At 44.0% G+C, this 17,471-nt stretch overlaps 1 protein-coding gene across 1 annotated transcript in view; it reads right to left on the bottom strand.

Moving 5' to 3' along the window:
• The window catches only part of EXD1 (exonuclease 3'-5' domain containing 1), a 594,484-nt gene that overhangs the window by 150,077 nt on the left and 426,936 nt on the right, over nucleotides 1-17,471 (bottom strand). The window contains exon 12 of the mRNA XM_053711728.1: nucleotides 13,912-14,055. Coding sequence (XP_053567703.1) covers nucleotides 13,912-14,055 — 144 coding nt within the window. The remainder of the gene's footprint in view (nucleotides 1-13,911; nucleotides 14,056-17,471) is intronic.

The raw sequence follows: 17,471 nt of genomic DNA, 5'->3' as shown, positions 1-17,471 counted from the left end.
ATCACTTTCAATAAGTTTACAAGCAATATAAAAAACGCTGCAGCGCTTCAAAAATACAGATATAAGTAAACAATTCTTAACAAGAAGTGTATTATTAGCAGAGGATTGCACCCATTAGCAAAAGGATGATTAACCCATCAATACCCAAAACGGATAAAACGGATATCAATTAAGATTTAACGCTTTTAATCACAGTCAAGCACACTGTCACAGATCTGCTGTGACTGATTACCTCCCTCAAAAATGAATTTTGCAGACCCCTGAGCTCTCTAGAGACGTCCTGGATCAAGGAGGAAGAAGCAGGAAGACTGTGCTAGAATTTTAACTGCGCAACAAGGCGCTAAAACAAGGTCCCTCCCACTCATATTACAACAGTGGGAGCCTTGATATAACGGTTTCCATGCAGAAAATATATGTTAGCCATGTGGAAAAAATCATGCCCATAGAGATTTATCACCAAAGTACCTCACAAAAACGAATAACATGCCAGTAAACGTTTTATTAAAAAACAACATTTTCCAATGTCATGCAAAACAGAATTTATGCTTACCTGATAAATTACTTTCTCCAACGGTGTGTCCGGTCCACGGCGTCATCCTTACTTGTGGGATATTCTCTTCCCCAACAGGAAATGGCAAAGAGTCCCAGCAAAGCTGGTCACATGATCCCTCCTAGGCTCCGCCCACCCCAGTCATTTGACCGACGGACAGGAGGAAATATATATATAGGAGAAACGATATGATACCGTGGTGACTGTAGTTAGAGAAAATAATTCATCAGACCTGATTAAAAAACCAGGGCGGGCCGTGGACCGGACACACCGTTGGAGAAAGTAATTTATCAGGTAAGCATAAATTCTGTTTTCTCCAACATTGGTGTGTCCGGTCCACGGCGTCATCCTTACTTGTGGGAACCAATACCAAAGCTTTAGGACACGGATGAAGGGAGGGAGCAAATCAGGTCACCTAAACGGAAGGAACCACAGCTTGCAAAACCTTTCTCCCAAAAATAGCCTCCGAAGAAGCAAAAGTATCAAATTTGTAAAATTTGGCAAAAGCGTGCAGTGAAGACCAAGTCGCTGCCTTACATATCTGGTAAACAGAAGCCTCGTTCTTGAAGGCCCATGTGGAAGCCACAGCCCTAGTGGAGTGAGCTGTGATTCTTTCAGGAGGCTGCCGTCCGGCAGTCTTATAAGCCAATCGGATAATGCTTTTAAGCCAAAAGGAAAGAGAGGTAGAAGTCGCTTTTTGACCTCTCCTTTTACCAGAATAAACAACAAACAAGGAAGATGTTTGTCTGAAATCTTTAGTAGCCTCTAAATAGAATTTTAGAGCACGGACTACGTCCAAATTGTGTAGCAAACGTTCCTTCTTTGAAACTGGATTCGGACACAAAGAAGGTACAACTATCTCCTGGTTAATATTTTTGTTAGAAACAACTTTCGGAAGAAAACCAGGCTTAGTACGCAAAACCACCTTATCTGCATGGAACACCAGATAGGGCGGAGAACACTGCAGAGCAGATAACTCTGAAACTCTTCTAGCAGAAGAAATTGCAACTAAAAACAAAACTTTCCAAGATAGTAACTTAATATCTATGGAATGTAAAGGTTCAAACGGAACCCCTTGAAGAACTGAAAGAACTAGATTTAGACTCCAGGGAGGAGTCAAAGGTCTGTAAACAGGCTTGATCCTAACCAGAGCCTGAACAAATGCTTGAACATCTGGCACGGCTGCCAGTCTTTTGTGAAGTAAAACAGATAAAGCAGAGATCTGTCCCTTTAGAGAACTTGCAGATAATCCTTTCTCCAAACCTTCTTGTAGAAAGGATAGAATCTTAGGAATTTTTATCTTGTTCCATGGGAATCCTTTGGATTCACACCAACAGATATATTTTTTCCATATTTTATGGTAAATTTTTCTAGTTACAGGCTTTCTAGCCTGAATCAGGGTATCTATTACAGAATCTGAAAACCCACGCTTTGATAAAATCAAGCGTTCAATCTCCAAGCCGTCAGTTGGAGGGAAACCAGATTCGGATGTTCGAATGAACCCTGAACAAGAAGGTCCTGTCTCAAAGGTAGCTTCCATGGTGGAGCTGATGACATATTCACCAGGTCTGCATACCAAGTCCTGCGTGGCCACGCAGGAGCTATCAAGATCACCGAGGCCCTCTCCTGATTGATCCTGGCTACCAGCCTGGGAATGAGAGGAAACGGTGGGAATACATAAGCTAGGTTGAAGGTCCAAGGTGCTACTAGTGCATCTACTAGAGTCGCCTTGGGATCCCTGGATCTGGACCCGTAGCAAAGAACCTTGAAGTTCTGACGAGACGCCATCAGATCCATGTCTGGAATGCCCCATAATTGAGTTATTTGGGCAAAGATTTCCGGATGGAGTTCCCACTCCCCCGGATGAAATGTCTGACGACTCAGAAAATCCGCTTCCCAATTTTCCACTCCTGGGATGTGGATCGCAGACAAGTGGCAGGAGTGATCCTCCGCCCATTGAATTATCTTGGTCACTTCTTTCATCGCCAGGGAACTCCTTGTTCCCCCCTGATGATTGATATAAGCAACGGTCGTCATGTTGTCTGATTGAAACCTTATGAATTTGGCCTTTGCTAGTTGAGGACAAGCTCTGAGAGCATTGAATATCGCTCTCAGTTCCAGAATGTTTATCGGGAGAAGAGACTCTTCCCGAGACCATAGACCCTGAGCTTTCAGGGATTCCCAGACCGCGCCCCAGCCCACTAGACTGGCGTCGGTCGTGACAATGACCCACTCTGGTCTGCGGAAGCTCATTCCCTGTGACAGATTGTCCAGGGTCAGCCACCAACGGAGTGAATCTCTGGTCTTTTGATCTACTTGAATCATCGGAGACAAGTCTGTATAATCCCCATTCCACTGTCTGAGCATGCACAGTTGTAATGGTCTTAGATGAATTCGTGCAAAAGGAACTATGTCCATTGTTGCAACCATCAATCCTATTACTTCCATGCACTGCGCTATGGAAGGACGAGGAACAGAATGAAGTACTTGACAAGAGCTTAGAAGTTTTGATTTTCTGACCTCTGTCAGAAAAATCCTCATTTCTAAGGAATCTATTATTGTTCCCAAGAAGGGAACTCTTGTTGACGGGGACAGAGAACTTTTTTCTTTGTTCACCTTCCATCCGTGAGATCTGAGAAAGGCTAGGACGATGTCCGTATGAGCCTTTGCTTTTGACAGGGACGACGCTTGAATTAGGATGTCGTCCAAGTAAGGTACTACTGCAATGCCCCTTGGTCTTAGAACCGCTAGAAGGGATCCTAGTAACTTTGTGAAAATCCTTGGAGCAGTGGCTAATCCGAATGGAAGTGCCACAAACTGGTAATGCTTGTCCAGAAAAGCGAACCTTAGGAACTGATGATGTTCCTTGTGGATAGGAATATGTAGGTACGCATCCTTTAAATCCACGGTAGTCATAAATTGACTTTCCTGGATGGTGGGTAGGATCGTTCGAATAGTTTCCATTTTGAACGATGGTACCCTGAGAAATTTGTTTAGGATCTTCAGATCCAAAATTGGTCTGAATGTTCCCTCTTTTTTGGGAACTATGAACAGATTGGAATAAAATCCCATTCCTTGTTCTCTTATTGGAACTGGATGTATCACTCCCATCTTTAACAGGTCTTCTACACAATGTAAGAATGCCTGTCTCTGTATTTGGTTTGAAGATAAGTGAGACCTGTGGAACCTTCCCCTTGGGGGTAGTTCCTTGAATTCCAGGAGATAACCTTGAGAAACTATTTCTAGCGCCCAAGGATCCTGAACATCTCTTGCCCAAGCCTGAGCAAAGAGAGAGAGTCTGCCCCCCACTAGATCCGGTCCCGGATCGGGGGCTATCCCTTCATGCTGTTTTGGTAGCAGAGGTAGGCTTCTTGGCCTGCTTACCCTTGTTCCAGCCTTGCATTGGTTTCCAGGCTGGTTTGGGTTGTGAAGTATTACCCTCTTGCTTGGAGGATGCAGAATTAGAGGCTGGTCCGTTTCTGCGAAAGGGACGAAAATTAGGCTTATTTTTAGCCTTAAAAGACCTATCCTGTGGGAGGGCGTGGCCCTTTCCCCCCCTGATGATGTCGGAAATAATCTCTTTCAAATCTGGTCCAAATAATGTTTTACCTTTGAAAGGAATGTTAAGCAATTTTGTCTTGGAAGACACATCCGCTGACCAAGACTTTAGCCAAAGCGCTCTGCGCGCCACGATAGCAAACTCTGAATTTTTCGCCGCTAATCTAGCTAATTGCAAAGCGGCATCTAAAACAAAAGAGTTAGCCAATTTAAGTGCTTGAACTCTGTCCATAACCTCCTCATACGAAGATTCTTTACTGAGCGACTTTTCTAGTTCCTCGAACCAGAAACACGCTGCCGTAGTGACAGGAACAATGCATGAAATTGGTTGTAGAAGGTAACCTTGCTGTACAAAAATCTTTTTAAGCAAACCCTCTAATTTTTTATCCATAGGATCTTTGAAAGCACAACTATCTTCGATAGGAATAGTAGTGCGTTTGTTTAGAGTAGAAACCGCCCCCTCGACCTTGGGGACTGTCTGCCATAAGTCCTTTCTGGGGTCGACTATAGGAAATAATTTCTTAAATATAGGGGGGGGAACAAAAAGGTATGCCGGTCTTTTCCCACTCTTTATTTACTATTTCCGCCACGCGCTTGGGTATAGGAAAAGCGTCGGGGGGCACCGGAACCTCTAGGAACTTGTCCATCTTACATAATTTCTCTGGAATGACCAAATTGTCACAATCATCCAGAGTAGATAACACCTCCTTAAGCAGTGCGCGGAGATGTTCTAATTTAAATTTAAATGTCACAACATCAGGTTCAGCTTGATGAGAAATTTTTCCTGAATCTGAGATTTCTCCATCAGACAAAACCTCCCTCATGGCCCCTTGAGATTGGTGTGAGGGTATGTCAGAACAGTTATCATCAGCGCCCTCTTGCTCTTCAGTGTTTAAAACAGAGCAATCGCGCTTTCTCTGATAAGTAGGCATTTTGGATAAAAGATTTGCTATGGAGTTATCCATTACAGCTGTTAATTGTTGCATGGTAATAAGTATTGGCGCACTAGATGTACTAGGGGCCTCCTGTGTGGGCAAAACTGGTGTAGACACAGTAGGGGATGATGTAGTATCATGTTTACTCCCCTCATTTGAGGAATCATCTTGGGCAATGTCATTATCTGTGGCATTACTGTCCTTACTTTGTTTGGACACTATGGCACAATTATCACATCAATTTAAATGGGGAGACACATTGGCTTTCATACATATAGAACATAGCTTATCTGATGGTACAGACATGTTAAACAGGCTTAAACTTGTCAACAAAGCACAAAAAACGTTTTAAAATAAAACCGTTATTGTCTCTTTAAATTTCAAACTGAAAACACTTTATTACTGAATATGTGAAAAAGTATGAAGGAATTGTTCAAAAATTACCAAAATTTCACCACAGTGTCTTAAAGCATTAAAAGTATTGCACACCAAATTTCAGAGCTTTAACCCTTAAAATAAATTTGACCCCTATACAGTCCCAGCTATATGCTTTGCTGAGACCCAACCAAGCCCAGAGGGGAATACGATACCAAATGACGCCTTCTAGAAGCTTTTTTAGTGATTCTTAGATCCTCACACATGCATCTGCATGCCTTGCTCTCCAAAAACAACTGCGCAGTAATGGCGCGAAAATGAGGCTCAGTCTATAACTAGAAAGGCCCCCAGACTAAAAAAGGTGTCCAACACAGTGCCTGCCGTTTTTTAAACGTTCCCCAAGATTATAATGCCAATTATTAGCTAGAATCTGCATAATATGCCCCAATAAAGCAATCGTTTTAGCCCATAAAAATGTCTACCAGTTTTTAAGCCCTTTTTTAAGCCCTTTATTCTTTTATGTTTGACTAAGAAAATGGCTTACCGGTCCCCATAAGGGGAAATGACAGCCTTCCAGCATTACATGGTCTTGTTAGAAATATGGCTAGTCATACCTTAAGCAGAAAAGTCTGCTAACTGTTTCCCCCAACTGAAGTTACTTCATCTCAACAGTCCTGTGTGGAAACAGCAATCGATTTTAGTTACTGTCTGCTAAAATCATCTTCCTCTTACAAACAGAAATCTTCATCCTTTTCTGTTTCAGAGTAAATAGTACATACCAGCACTATTTTAAAATAACAAACACTTGATAGAAGAATAAAAACTACATTTAAACACCAAAAAACTCTTAACCATCTCCGTGGAGATGTTGCCTGTGCAACGGCAAAGAGAATGACTGGGGTGGGCGGAGCCTAGGAGGGATCATGTGACCAGCTTTGCTGGGACTCTTTGCCATTTCCTGTTGGGGAAGAGAATATCCCACAAGTAAGGATGACGCAGTGGACCGGACACACCAATGTTGGAGAAAGTTATCACTAAGCCTGCTACCAGTCGCTACCACTGCAGATAAGGCTTAAGTATTATTTCAGTTTTAACAGCATTTTCTCAGTCAAATTCTAGTCCCTAGAAAATAACTCGACTGCGCATACATTTATCAGCCTGATACCAGTTGCCACTACTGCATTTAAGGCTGTACTTACATCATACGGTAACAGCAGTATTTTCTTAGTCAATTCCATTCCCAGAAAATAATGTACTGTACATACCTCATTTGCGGAGGACCCCACATGCTATTCCCAGTTTCTGAAGTTACCCCACTCCTCAGAATGTCGAGAACAGCCAGTGGATCTTAGTTACGCCTGCTAAGATCATAGAAAAAAAACGCAGGCAGTTTCTTCTTCCAAATACTGCCTGAGATAGAAAAACAGCACACTCCGGTGCCATTTAAAATAACAAACTTTTGATTGAAGAATAGTTAAGTAAACTCCAGCTCCTCTCGCGACCTCCTTCTTTGTTGAGGGTTGCAAGAGAATGACTGGATATGACATGTGAGGGGAGGAGCTATATAGCAGCTCTGCTTGGGTGATCCTCTTGCAACCTCCTGTTCGGAAGGAGAATATATCCCATAAGTAATGGATGACCCGTGGACTGAACACACTTAACAAGAGAAATAGACCCCCGTTAGGGAAATCATAGCATTCAATAGGTGATACTCCCTTCACATCCCTCTGACATTCGCTGTACTCTGAGAGGAAATCGGGCTTCAAAATGCTGAGAAGCGCATGTCAACGTAGAAATCTTAGCACAAACTTGCTTCACCACCTCCATAGTAGGCAAAGTTTGTAAAACTGAACTGTGGGTGTGGTGAGGGGTGTATTTTGAGGTTTGGGAAACTTTGCCCCTCCTGGTGGGATTGTATATCCCATACGTCACTAGCTCATGGACTCTTGCCAATTACATGAAAGAAAATGTTTTGACATATAACATTTGTATTTCTATGTCTTGTTAAAGACATCATGCTTTTTTTTCTGGGTATCTATACACAGTTTTCTGCCATATTTAAGTGAGATGGATGACACATTGGCCTAATTTTCATTGATGTTGTAAACCATTGAGGGCAAACTTCCTAACTCATGGGGGCCGCAGATTATTTTAGAAGCCTTAGAGGGAAAAACAGAATTTATGTTTACCTGATAAATTACTTTCTCCAACGGTGTGTCCGGTCCACGGCGTCATCCTTACTTGTGGGATATTCTCTTCCCCAACAGGAAATGGCAAAGAGCCCAGCAAAGCTGGTCACATGATCCCTCCTAGGCTCCGCCTACCCCAGTCATTCGACCGACGTTAAGGAGGAATATTTGCATAGGAGAAACCATATGGTACCGTGGTGACTGTAGTTAAAGAAAATAAATTATCAGACCTGATTAAAAAAACCAGGGCGGGCCGTGGACCGGACACACCGTTGGAGAAAGTAATTTATCAGGTAAACATAAATTCTGTTTTCTCCAACATAGGTGTGTCCGGTCCACGGCGTCATCCTTACTTGTGGGAACCAATACCAAAGCTTTAGGACACGGATGAAGGGAGGGAGCAAATCAGGTCACCTAAATGGAAGGCACCACGGCTTGCAAAACCTTTCTCCCAAAAATAGCCTCAGAAGAAGCAAAAGTATCAAACTTGTAAAATTTGGTAAAAGTGTGCAGTGAAGACCAAGTCGCTGCCCTACATATCTGATCAACAGAAGCCTCGTTCTTGAAGGCCCATGTGGAAGCCACAGCCCTAGTGGAATGAGCCGTGATTCTTTCGGGAGGCTGCCGTCCGGCAGTCTCGTAAGCCAATCTGATGATGCTTTTAATCCAAAAAGAGAGAGAGGTAGAAGTTGCTTTTTGACCTCTCCTTTTACCGGAATAAACAACAAACAAGGAAGATGTTTGTCTAAAATCCTTTGTAGCATCTAAATAGAATTTTAGAGCGCGAACAACATCCAAATTGTGCAACAAACGTTCCTTCTTTGAAACTGGTTTCGGACACAGAGAAGGTACGATAATCTCCTGGTTAATGTTTTTGTTAGAAACAACTTTTGGAAGAAAACCAGGTTTAGTACGTAAAACCACCTTATCTGCATGGAACACCAGATAAGGAGGAGAACACTGCAGAGCAGATAATTCTGAAACTCTTCTAGCAGAAGAAATTGCAACCAAAAACAAAACTTTCCAAGATAATAACTTAATATCAACGGAATGTAAAGGTTCAAACGGAACCCCCTGAAGAACTGAAAGAACTAAGTTGAGACTCCAAGGAGGAGTCAAAGGTTTGTAAACAGGCTTAATTCTAACCAGAGCCTGAACAAAGGCTTGAACATCTGGCACAGCTGCCAGCTTTTTGTGAAGTAACACAGACAAGGCAGAAATCTGTCCCTTCAGGGAACTAGCAGATAATCCTTTTTCCAATCCTTCTTGAAGGAAGGATAGAATCTTAGGAATCTTAACCTTGTCCCAAGGGAATCCTTTAGATTCACACCAACAGATATATTTTTTCCAAATTTTGTGGTAAATCTTTCTAGTTACAGGCTTTCTGGCCTGAACAAGAGTATCGATAACAGAATCTGAGAACCCTCGCTTCGATAAGATCAAGCGTTCAATCTCCAAGCAGTCAGCTGGAGTGAAACCAGATTCGGATGTTCGAACGGACCCTGAACAAGAAGGTCTCGTCTCAAAGGTAGCTTCCAAGGTGGAGCCGATGACATATTCACCAGATCTGCATACCAAGTCCTGCGTGGCCACGCAGGAGCTATCAAGATCACAGACGCCCTCTCCTGATTGATCCTGGCTACCAGCCTGGGGATGAGAGGAAACGGCGGGAACACATAAGCTAGTTTGAAGGTCCAAGGTGCTACTAGTGCATCCACTAGAGCCGCCTTGGGATCCCTGGATCTGGACCCGTAGCAAGGAACTTTGAAGTTCTGACGAGAGGCCATCAGATCCATGTCTGGAATGCCCCACAGCTGAGTGACTTGGGCAAAGATTTCCGGATGGAGTTCCCACTCCCCCGGATGCAATGTCTGACGACTCAGAAAATCCGCTTCCCAATTTTCCACTCCTGGGATGTGGATAGCAGACAGGTGGCAGGAGTGAGACTCCGCCCATAGAATGATTTTGGCCACTTCTTCCATCGCTAGGGAACTCCTTGTTCCCCCCTGATGGTTGATGTACGCAACAGTTGTCATGTTGTCTGATTGAAACCGTATGAACTTGGCCCTCGCTAGCTGAGGCCAAGCCTTGAGAGCATTGAATATCGCTCTCAGTTCCAGAATATTTATCGGTAGAAGAGATTCTTCCCGAGACCAAAGACCCTGAGCTTTCAGGGATCCCCAGACCGCGCCCCAGCCCATCAGACTGGCGTCGGTCGTGACGATGACCCACTCCGGTCTGCGGAATGTCATCCCTTGTGACAGGTTGTCCAGGGACAGCCACCAACGGAGTGAGTCTCTGGTCCTCTGATTTACTTGTATCTTCGGAGACAAGTCTGTATAGTCCCCATTCCACTGACTGAGCATGCACAGTTGTAATGGTCTTAGATGAATGCGCGCAAAAGGAACTATGTCCATTGCCGCTACCATCAAACCGATCACTTCCATGCACTGCGCTATGGAAGGAAGAGGAACGGAATGAAGTATCCGACAAGAGTCTAGAAGTTTTGTTTTTCTGGCCTCTGTCAGAAAAATCCTAATTTCTAAGGAGTCTATTATTGTTCCCAAGAAGGGAACCCTTGTTGACGGAGATAGAGAACTCTTTTCCACGTTCACTTTCCATCCGTGAGATCTGAGAAAGGCCAGGACAATGTCCGTGTGAGCCTTTGCTTGAGGAAGGGACGACGCTTGAATCAGAATGTCGTCCAAGTAAGGTACTACAGCAATGCCCCTTGGTCTTAGCACAGCTAGAAGGGACCCTAGTACCTTTGTGAAAATCCTTGGAGCAGTGGCTAATCCGAAAGGAAGCGCCACGAACTGGTAATGCTTGTCCAGGAATGCGAACCTTAGGAACCGATGATGTTCCTTGTGGATAGGAATATGTAGATACGCATCCTTTAAATCCACTGTGGTCATGAATTGACCTTCCTGGATGGAAGGAAGAATAGTTCGAATGGTTTCCATCTTGAACGATGGAACCTTGAGAAACTTGTTTAAGATCTTGAGATCTAAGATTGGTCTGAACGTTCCCTCTTTTTTGGGAACTATGAACAGATTGGAGTAGAACCCCATCCCTTGTTCTCTTAATGGAACAGGATGAATCACTCCCATTTTTAACAGGTCTTCTACACAATGTAAGAATGCCTGTCTTTTTATGTGGTCTGAAGACAACTGAGACCTGTGGAACCTCCCCCTTGGGGGAAGCCCCTCGAATTCCAGAAGATAACCTTGGGAGACTATTTCTAGCGCCCAAGGATCCAGAACATCTCTTGCCCAAGCCTGAGCGAAGAGAGAGAGTCTGCCCCCCACCAGATCCGGTCCCGGATCGGGGGCCAACATTTCATGCTGTCTTGGTAGCAGTGGCAGGTTTCTTGGCCTGCTTTCCCTTGTTCCAGCCTTGCATTGGTCTCCAAGCTGGCTTGGCTTGAGAAGTATTACCCTCTTGCTTAGAGGACGTAGCACTTTGGGCTGGTCCATTTCTACGAAAGGGACGAAAATTAGGTTTATTTTTTGCCTTGAAAGGCCGATCCTGAGGAAGGGCGTGGCCCTTACCCCCAGTGATATCAGAGATAATCTCTTTCAAGTCAGGGCCAAACAGCGTTTTCCCCTTGAAAGGAATGTTAAGTAGCTTGTTCTTGGAAGACGCATCAGCTGACCAAGATTTCAACCAAAGCGCTCTGCGCGCCACAATAGCAAACCCAGAATTCTTAGCCGCTAACCTAGCCAATTGCAAAGTGGCGTCTAGGGTGAAAGAATTAGCCAATTTGAGAGCATTGATTCTGTCCATAATCTCCTCATAAGGAGGAGAATCACTATCGACCGCCTTTATCAGCTCATCGAACCGGAAACATGCGGCTGTAGCTACAGGCACAATGCATGAAATTGGTTGTAGAAGGTAACCCTGCTGAACAAACATCTTTTTAAGTAAACCTTCTAATTTTTTATCCATAGGATCTTTGAAAGCACAACTATCCTCTATGGGTATAGTGGTGCGTTTGTTTAAAGTGGAAACCGCTCCCTCGACCTTGGGGACTGTCTGCCATAAGTCCTTTCTGGGGTCGACCATAGGAAACAATTTTTTAAATATGGGGGGAGGGACGAAAGGAATACCGGGCCTTTCCCATTCTTTATTAACAATGTCCGCCACCCGCTTGGGTATAGGAAAAGCTTCTGGGAGCCCCGGGACCTCTAGGAACTTGTCCATTTTACATAGTTTCTCTGGGATGACCAACTTGTCACAATCATCCAGAGTGGATAATACCTCCTTAAGCAGAATGCGGAGATGTTCCAACTTAAATTTAAACGTAATCACATCAGGTTCAGCTTGTTGAGAAATGTTCCCTGAATCAGTAATTTCTCCCTCAGACAAAACCTCCCTGGCCCCATCAGACTGGGTTAGGGGCCCTTCAGAACCATTATTAACAGCGTCGTCATGCTCTTCAGTATCTAAAACAGAGCAGTCGCGCTTACGCTGATAAGTGTTCATTTTGGCTAAAATGTTTTTGACAGAATTATCCATTACAGCCGTTAATTGTTGCATAGTAAGGAGTATTGGCGCGCTAGATGTACTAGGGGCCTCCTGAGTGGGCAAGACTCGTGTAGACGAAGGAGGGAATGATGCAGTACCATGCTTACTCCCCTCACTTGAGGAATCATCTTGGGCATCATTGTCATTGTCACATAAATCACATTTATTTAAATGAATGGGAATTCTGGCTTCCCCACATTCAGAACACAGTCTATCTGATGGTTCAGACATGTTAAACAGGCATAAACTTGATAACAAAGTACAAAAAACGTTTTAAAATAAAACCGTTACTGTCACTTTAAATTTTAAACTGAACACACTTTATTACTGCAATTGCGAAAAAACATGAAGGAATTGTTCAAAATTCACCAAATTTTCACCACAGTGTCTTAAAGCCTTAAAAGTATTGCACACCAAATTTGGAAGCTTTAACCCTTAAAATAACGGAACCGGAGCCGTTTTTAACTTTAACCCCTTTACAGTCCCTGGTATCTGCTTTGCTGAGACCCAACCAAGCCCAAAGGGGAATACGATACCAAATGACGCCTTCAGAAAGTCTTTTCTAAGTATCAGAGCTCCTCTCACATGCGACTGCATGTCATGCCTCTCAAAAACAAGTGCGCAACACCGGCGTGAAAATGAGGCTCTGCCTATGATTTGGGAAAGCCCCTAAAGAATAAGGTGTCTAAAACAGTGCCTGCCGATATTATTATATCAAAATACCCAGAATAAATTATTCCTCAAGGCTAAATATGTGTTAATAATGAATCGATTTAGCCCAGAAAAAGTCTACAGTCTTAATAAGCCCTTGTGAAGCCCTTATTTACGATCTTAATAAACATGGCTTACCGGATCCCATAGGGAAAATGACAGCTTCCAGCATTACATCGTCTTGTTAGAATGTGTCATACCTCAAGCAGCAAGAGACTGCTCACTGTTCCCCCAACTGAAGTTAATTGCTCTCAACAGTCCTGTGTGGAACAGCCATGGATTTTAGTGACGGTTGCTAAAATCATTTTCCTCATACAAACAGAAATCTTCATCTCTTTTCTGTTTCTGAGTAAATAGTACATACCAGCACTATTTTAAAATAACAAACTCTTGATTGAATAATAAAAACTACAGTTAAACACTAAAAAACTCTAAGCCATCTCCGTGGAGATGTTGCCTGTACAACGGCAAAGAGAATGACTGGGGTAGGCGGAGCCTAGGAGGGATCATGTGACCAGCTTTGCTGGGCTCTTTGCCATTTCCTGTTGGGGAAGAGAATATCCCACAAGTAAGGATGACGCCGTGGACCGGACACACCTATGTTGGAGAAATATTAATTGAATTAAATATTCACATTTCAGTTTGCCTACTAACCAGAAGTTCCAAGAGCACATATTTGTAGTTTACACTTTCTGGGACCACAAAATCTATGACACATTCTCAGTTCTACTACTTTCCTGGGGCTGCAAAAATTAGTGCAGGGGAACATATGTGGCCCTTGGGCCACCGGTTGGCCCTCCCTGTTGTTAACTGATAGTAACAACAAGTATCTCCATTTAAGGCTAAGGAAATGTTTATGTTACCATCAGTTAACAACAACAATGAAAACTCGGCCTATACCTCAAAGTCTGAGCGTGCACAATTACCACATTTTGTATCTCACTACTTGAATAATGTTAATGTGGTATTGTGTGCTTATTCATTTTAAATAAATATAAAAAAATGACCACTATTAGTACCGAGTCATCAAAACAATTGTAATTGTGGTCTTTGTGCCTTGTCTTACCTTTACTAACTTCTGTATGTGGGTGAGAAAGGACAGCCGTGAGGGTGGCATGTTGAGGTGATGCCTCAGACATTCCTCCAGGGTACTTGTGCAACTGGGAAGAAAACCACCAGTCTCAACAGAAAACAGGTATACATCACCTACCTGAAATATATTCATAAAGAAGAGAAATAATGTACTAGCACTTTACAGATTTATTTTCTGTTAAAAGGTCACAAAACTTAAATTATGCTTACCTGATAATTTTCTTTTATTCTTACGGGAAGGGTCCACAGCTGCATTCATTACTTTTGAGACACCCCAGCCAAAGGCTTAAAATAACCCCCCCCCCCCCCCCCCCCCCACTTCACTCATCCCCCAGTCATTCTGCCAAGGGAACAAGAAACAGTAGGAGAAATATCAGGGTGAAAAAAGGTGCCAGAAGAATAAAAAACTAAAATAGGGCTGTCCCATAGATAAAACGCAGGCGGGAAGCTGTGGACTCTTCCCGTCAGAAGAAAAGAAAATGATCAGGTAAGCATAATTTAAGTTTATCTTCTTAAACGGGAAGAGTCCACAGCTGCATTTATTACTTTTGGGCAAACAAAGGGCCGGTACAGAAGGTGGCCCCTTCAAAGGGCACCACAGCCTGAAATTACCTAACACCCAATAAAAAAAAACTTAACACTTAGAACAAGGGGTTAAAAACCTGAAAGGACCAAGTAACTGCCCATCAGTTAAACACTTGCAAGGCCCTCCTAGAGACTACTCGGAATCTCTAGAATCCATTGAGCACACAAAAACCCCAGAGGAGCCAAGTCCCGCTTTCCTATACCTACCCTCGAAGGGGAAAACGGAGGACTCAAAGTATCCATAGGACCACCAACTATGGTAAAAAATCTCAAAACGACTAAAGCAAACCCAAAGTTGCTAAAGCCAACCACCCAGGGAAATGACTCCCTAGAAGGACAATGACCAGGGATCAACTCCACGCCTATGAAAAGGCGATCACGGGAAGAACCAAGGTCCACCCTCAGATCACAGACACAGCATCATATGACTTATGGTGCTTCAAGAGAGCCAGTGTCTCCTCACTGAACCATAGTTTAGCAGACACAAACTAATTATCCTATCAGAGAGAAAAAGGCTATATTGTGAAAACACACAGCCACCTCTGAGCTCCAGCTTCAAGGTAGCAAAGCTGACCCTAAGCCATCCTGGGAGATCATCCCACAGAGAATGTTGAAAATATTAACGGCAACTCTCGTCCAGGAAAAAATCCAGACCTTAGAACATCCAACACCAGCAGATTATGAAATCGGAAGAGGGATGAAACACTGTGAACCCACCACCGAAAACAGGAGACCAGAGTAGAAAGCTGCCACAGCAGGACTCAAACGCGAAGCCTTCAGCTACTAGGCAGGGTAGAGATCCCTTAGGCTACCTAGACCTGCATCAACTGGAAGTACACTGTCAAGACTCAGACCCGACCCCCCACTCCAAGGAAACGGACCCAGCCCAAAAGGATTTGCAACGTCCGAAAACTAAGAACACCACCTCAGAAGAAAAAGGATAGGCCTAAAAGGGAACGACCCCATGGGTGAACTCTGACCATTATTTAAATCTTGCTTGCTACCACAAGCCATGACAAACACTACGTGCTTGGGTTCCAGAACACCTACACAGCTCCCTCCTAAGAGGGACCACTCCCAAATCAGGGAGATAGACACTAAACTACAGAGTCCCAGTACCAGATCCAACCCCATGACCTCTTGCACACAAGAAGGACAGAACCCCTCAGAAACGAGAAGAGAAGGACCTTGGGGCCTCAATGGAAACTGTATTCAGAAACCTCCCCGAAGGAGGACAAATGCAAAGGAACCGCTTCCCCAGCCATAGGCATGAAGAAGAGATGAGAGAACGGTGAAACCAAGTGATAAGAGACCATTTAGTCATACCAACAGCTCAGTTGAAACAGACAACCACGAGCCCATATCAAGGTGCAATAACTGCCCCTGACGACCACTGTCAGATCTCACCGGAGAGACAGCAAGCTAACCCTCAGGCAGATACCAGAAGGGACAAGCAGATGTTTCAAACCTAAAGGGTTTAAAACCGAACCGCCCAGGATCGATCCAGATCTGGACACCGATTCTCAGACAAGAGACATGATCATAAACTAGACCCCCAGAACCCGAGACCGGTCAAAGTTCAAACCCCCTGAGGAACTGTCAAGTTACCTCATACAGAGAAGTGCAGTGCATCCACATCCCAATGATTCAGACCAAAGAGCCTAAGAAAAGGGCAACCAGCACCCGGGGGAGCTTCCGAAACCAGGACCCTCTGCTTGTAAACCCAAAAGGCTAGATCTCTTAGACAGTCGAAAGAGAACACCCCCCCCCCCCCTCCAAAGGTCACGGGATTACACGGAACAGGCTCCATTTAAATGATGAAGGGCTGAGTCAACCCTGCCGGGTTGTGGACCTGTGACTTTAAAACAGGCTTTACTGTAGTAAGGGTTTTTTTTTACCAACTGAACCACCTCACCGGCCTACAAGCCCTTAGGATGAGAAGTGATATCACCAAGACGCCTAAAGGATCAGCCTCCCACAAAATCCTGTTCCTCACAGGAAAAACGGAGGGAGCCTCACAAATCCTGGCAGACAAGTTGACCAGGAGATGCTGGGGAAAAACAACAGGGAGTAACCCAAAAAACCTGCGCTCCCTAGAGAGCATGTAACATACAAAAAAGGGAAGTATTAAGGACCTACCCAAACTTCCAGACATGGATGACCCTACCACCCAAGAAGGGCAACAAGTAGCCCCAGCAAACTACGAGAGGTACCTGCAAGTAGGCCACAAAAAAAATAAAAAAAAATAAAAATTATAATTCAGAAGATACCAAAAGTGAAAAACAAAAAATCGACATTCACCTGGTACACCCCTGACGCCCAGAGGTCATCCAAACCTCCAAACCCATGGGAAATGGAGGAACATCGGTTCAAAAGGCCTCTCATGAGGAGCCTCATCAGGCTCAGAGTCCGTAACCCCCTCGAAACTAGGAACGGGAGGTGGACCGATGTAGTCCCTCCATCTCCTAGTAATGTTAATAATAACAAACAAACACTTATCAAAGTTAACAACCCAGCACCCGGCAAGGTAACCAGCACACCGGCACCACATGGGTGAAATGAACCGTAAGGAACAGCAGCTAGTGCCCGACCAGTACCCGCCTGGTACGAGAACACTCCGATTTTTCTTGGACCTTGGACGGTTTCGAAGTCCCCGAAGGGATCGATAAACTATAAAGATAACTATGTTATTATATAGTACTGCGCAACTTCAGAGAAAGTGCTCAAGCGACCACAAAATCGCAAGTATCAGTTCCAGAGAAGAAACGTTCCCAAAACAGAAAATCATAACATACATGAGCTTCATAAAACAAATTAAACACATCCTAACCGGATCAAAGAAAATGAAGCACCTGTGAGTGAACGCCCAAGGAGAATGGGCGCACTAATAGGACCAGCCGATCAGAGGCCCTATTCTCCTAAGCTCAGAACTGGAACAGATACTCAAAA

This window comes from Bombina bombina, chromosome 1 (genome assembly GCF_027579735.1).
Source record: "Bombina bombina isolate aBomBom1 chromosome 1, aBomBom1.pri, whole genome shotgun sequence".
NCBI classification, from domain to species: Eukaryota; Metazoa; Chordata; class Amphibia; order Anura; family Bombinatoridae; genus Bombina; species Bombina bombina.
Note: the sequence above shows the minus strand (reverse complement) of the source record. Positions and strands in the feature narration are given on the sequence as shown.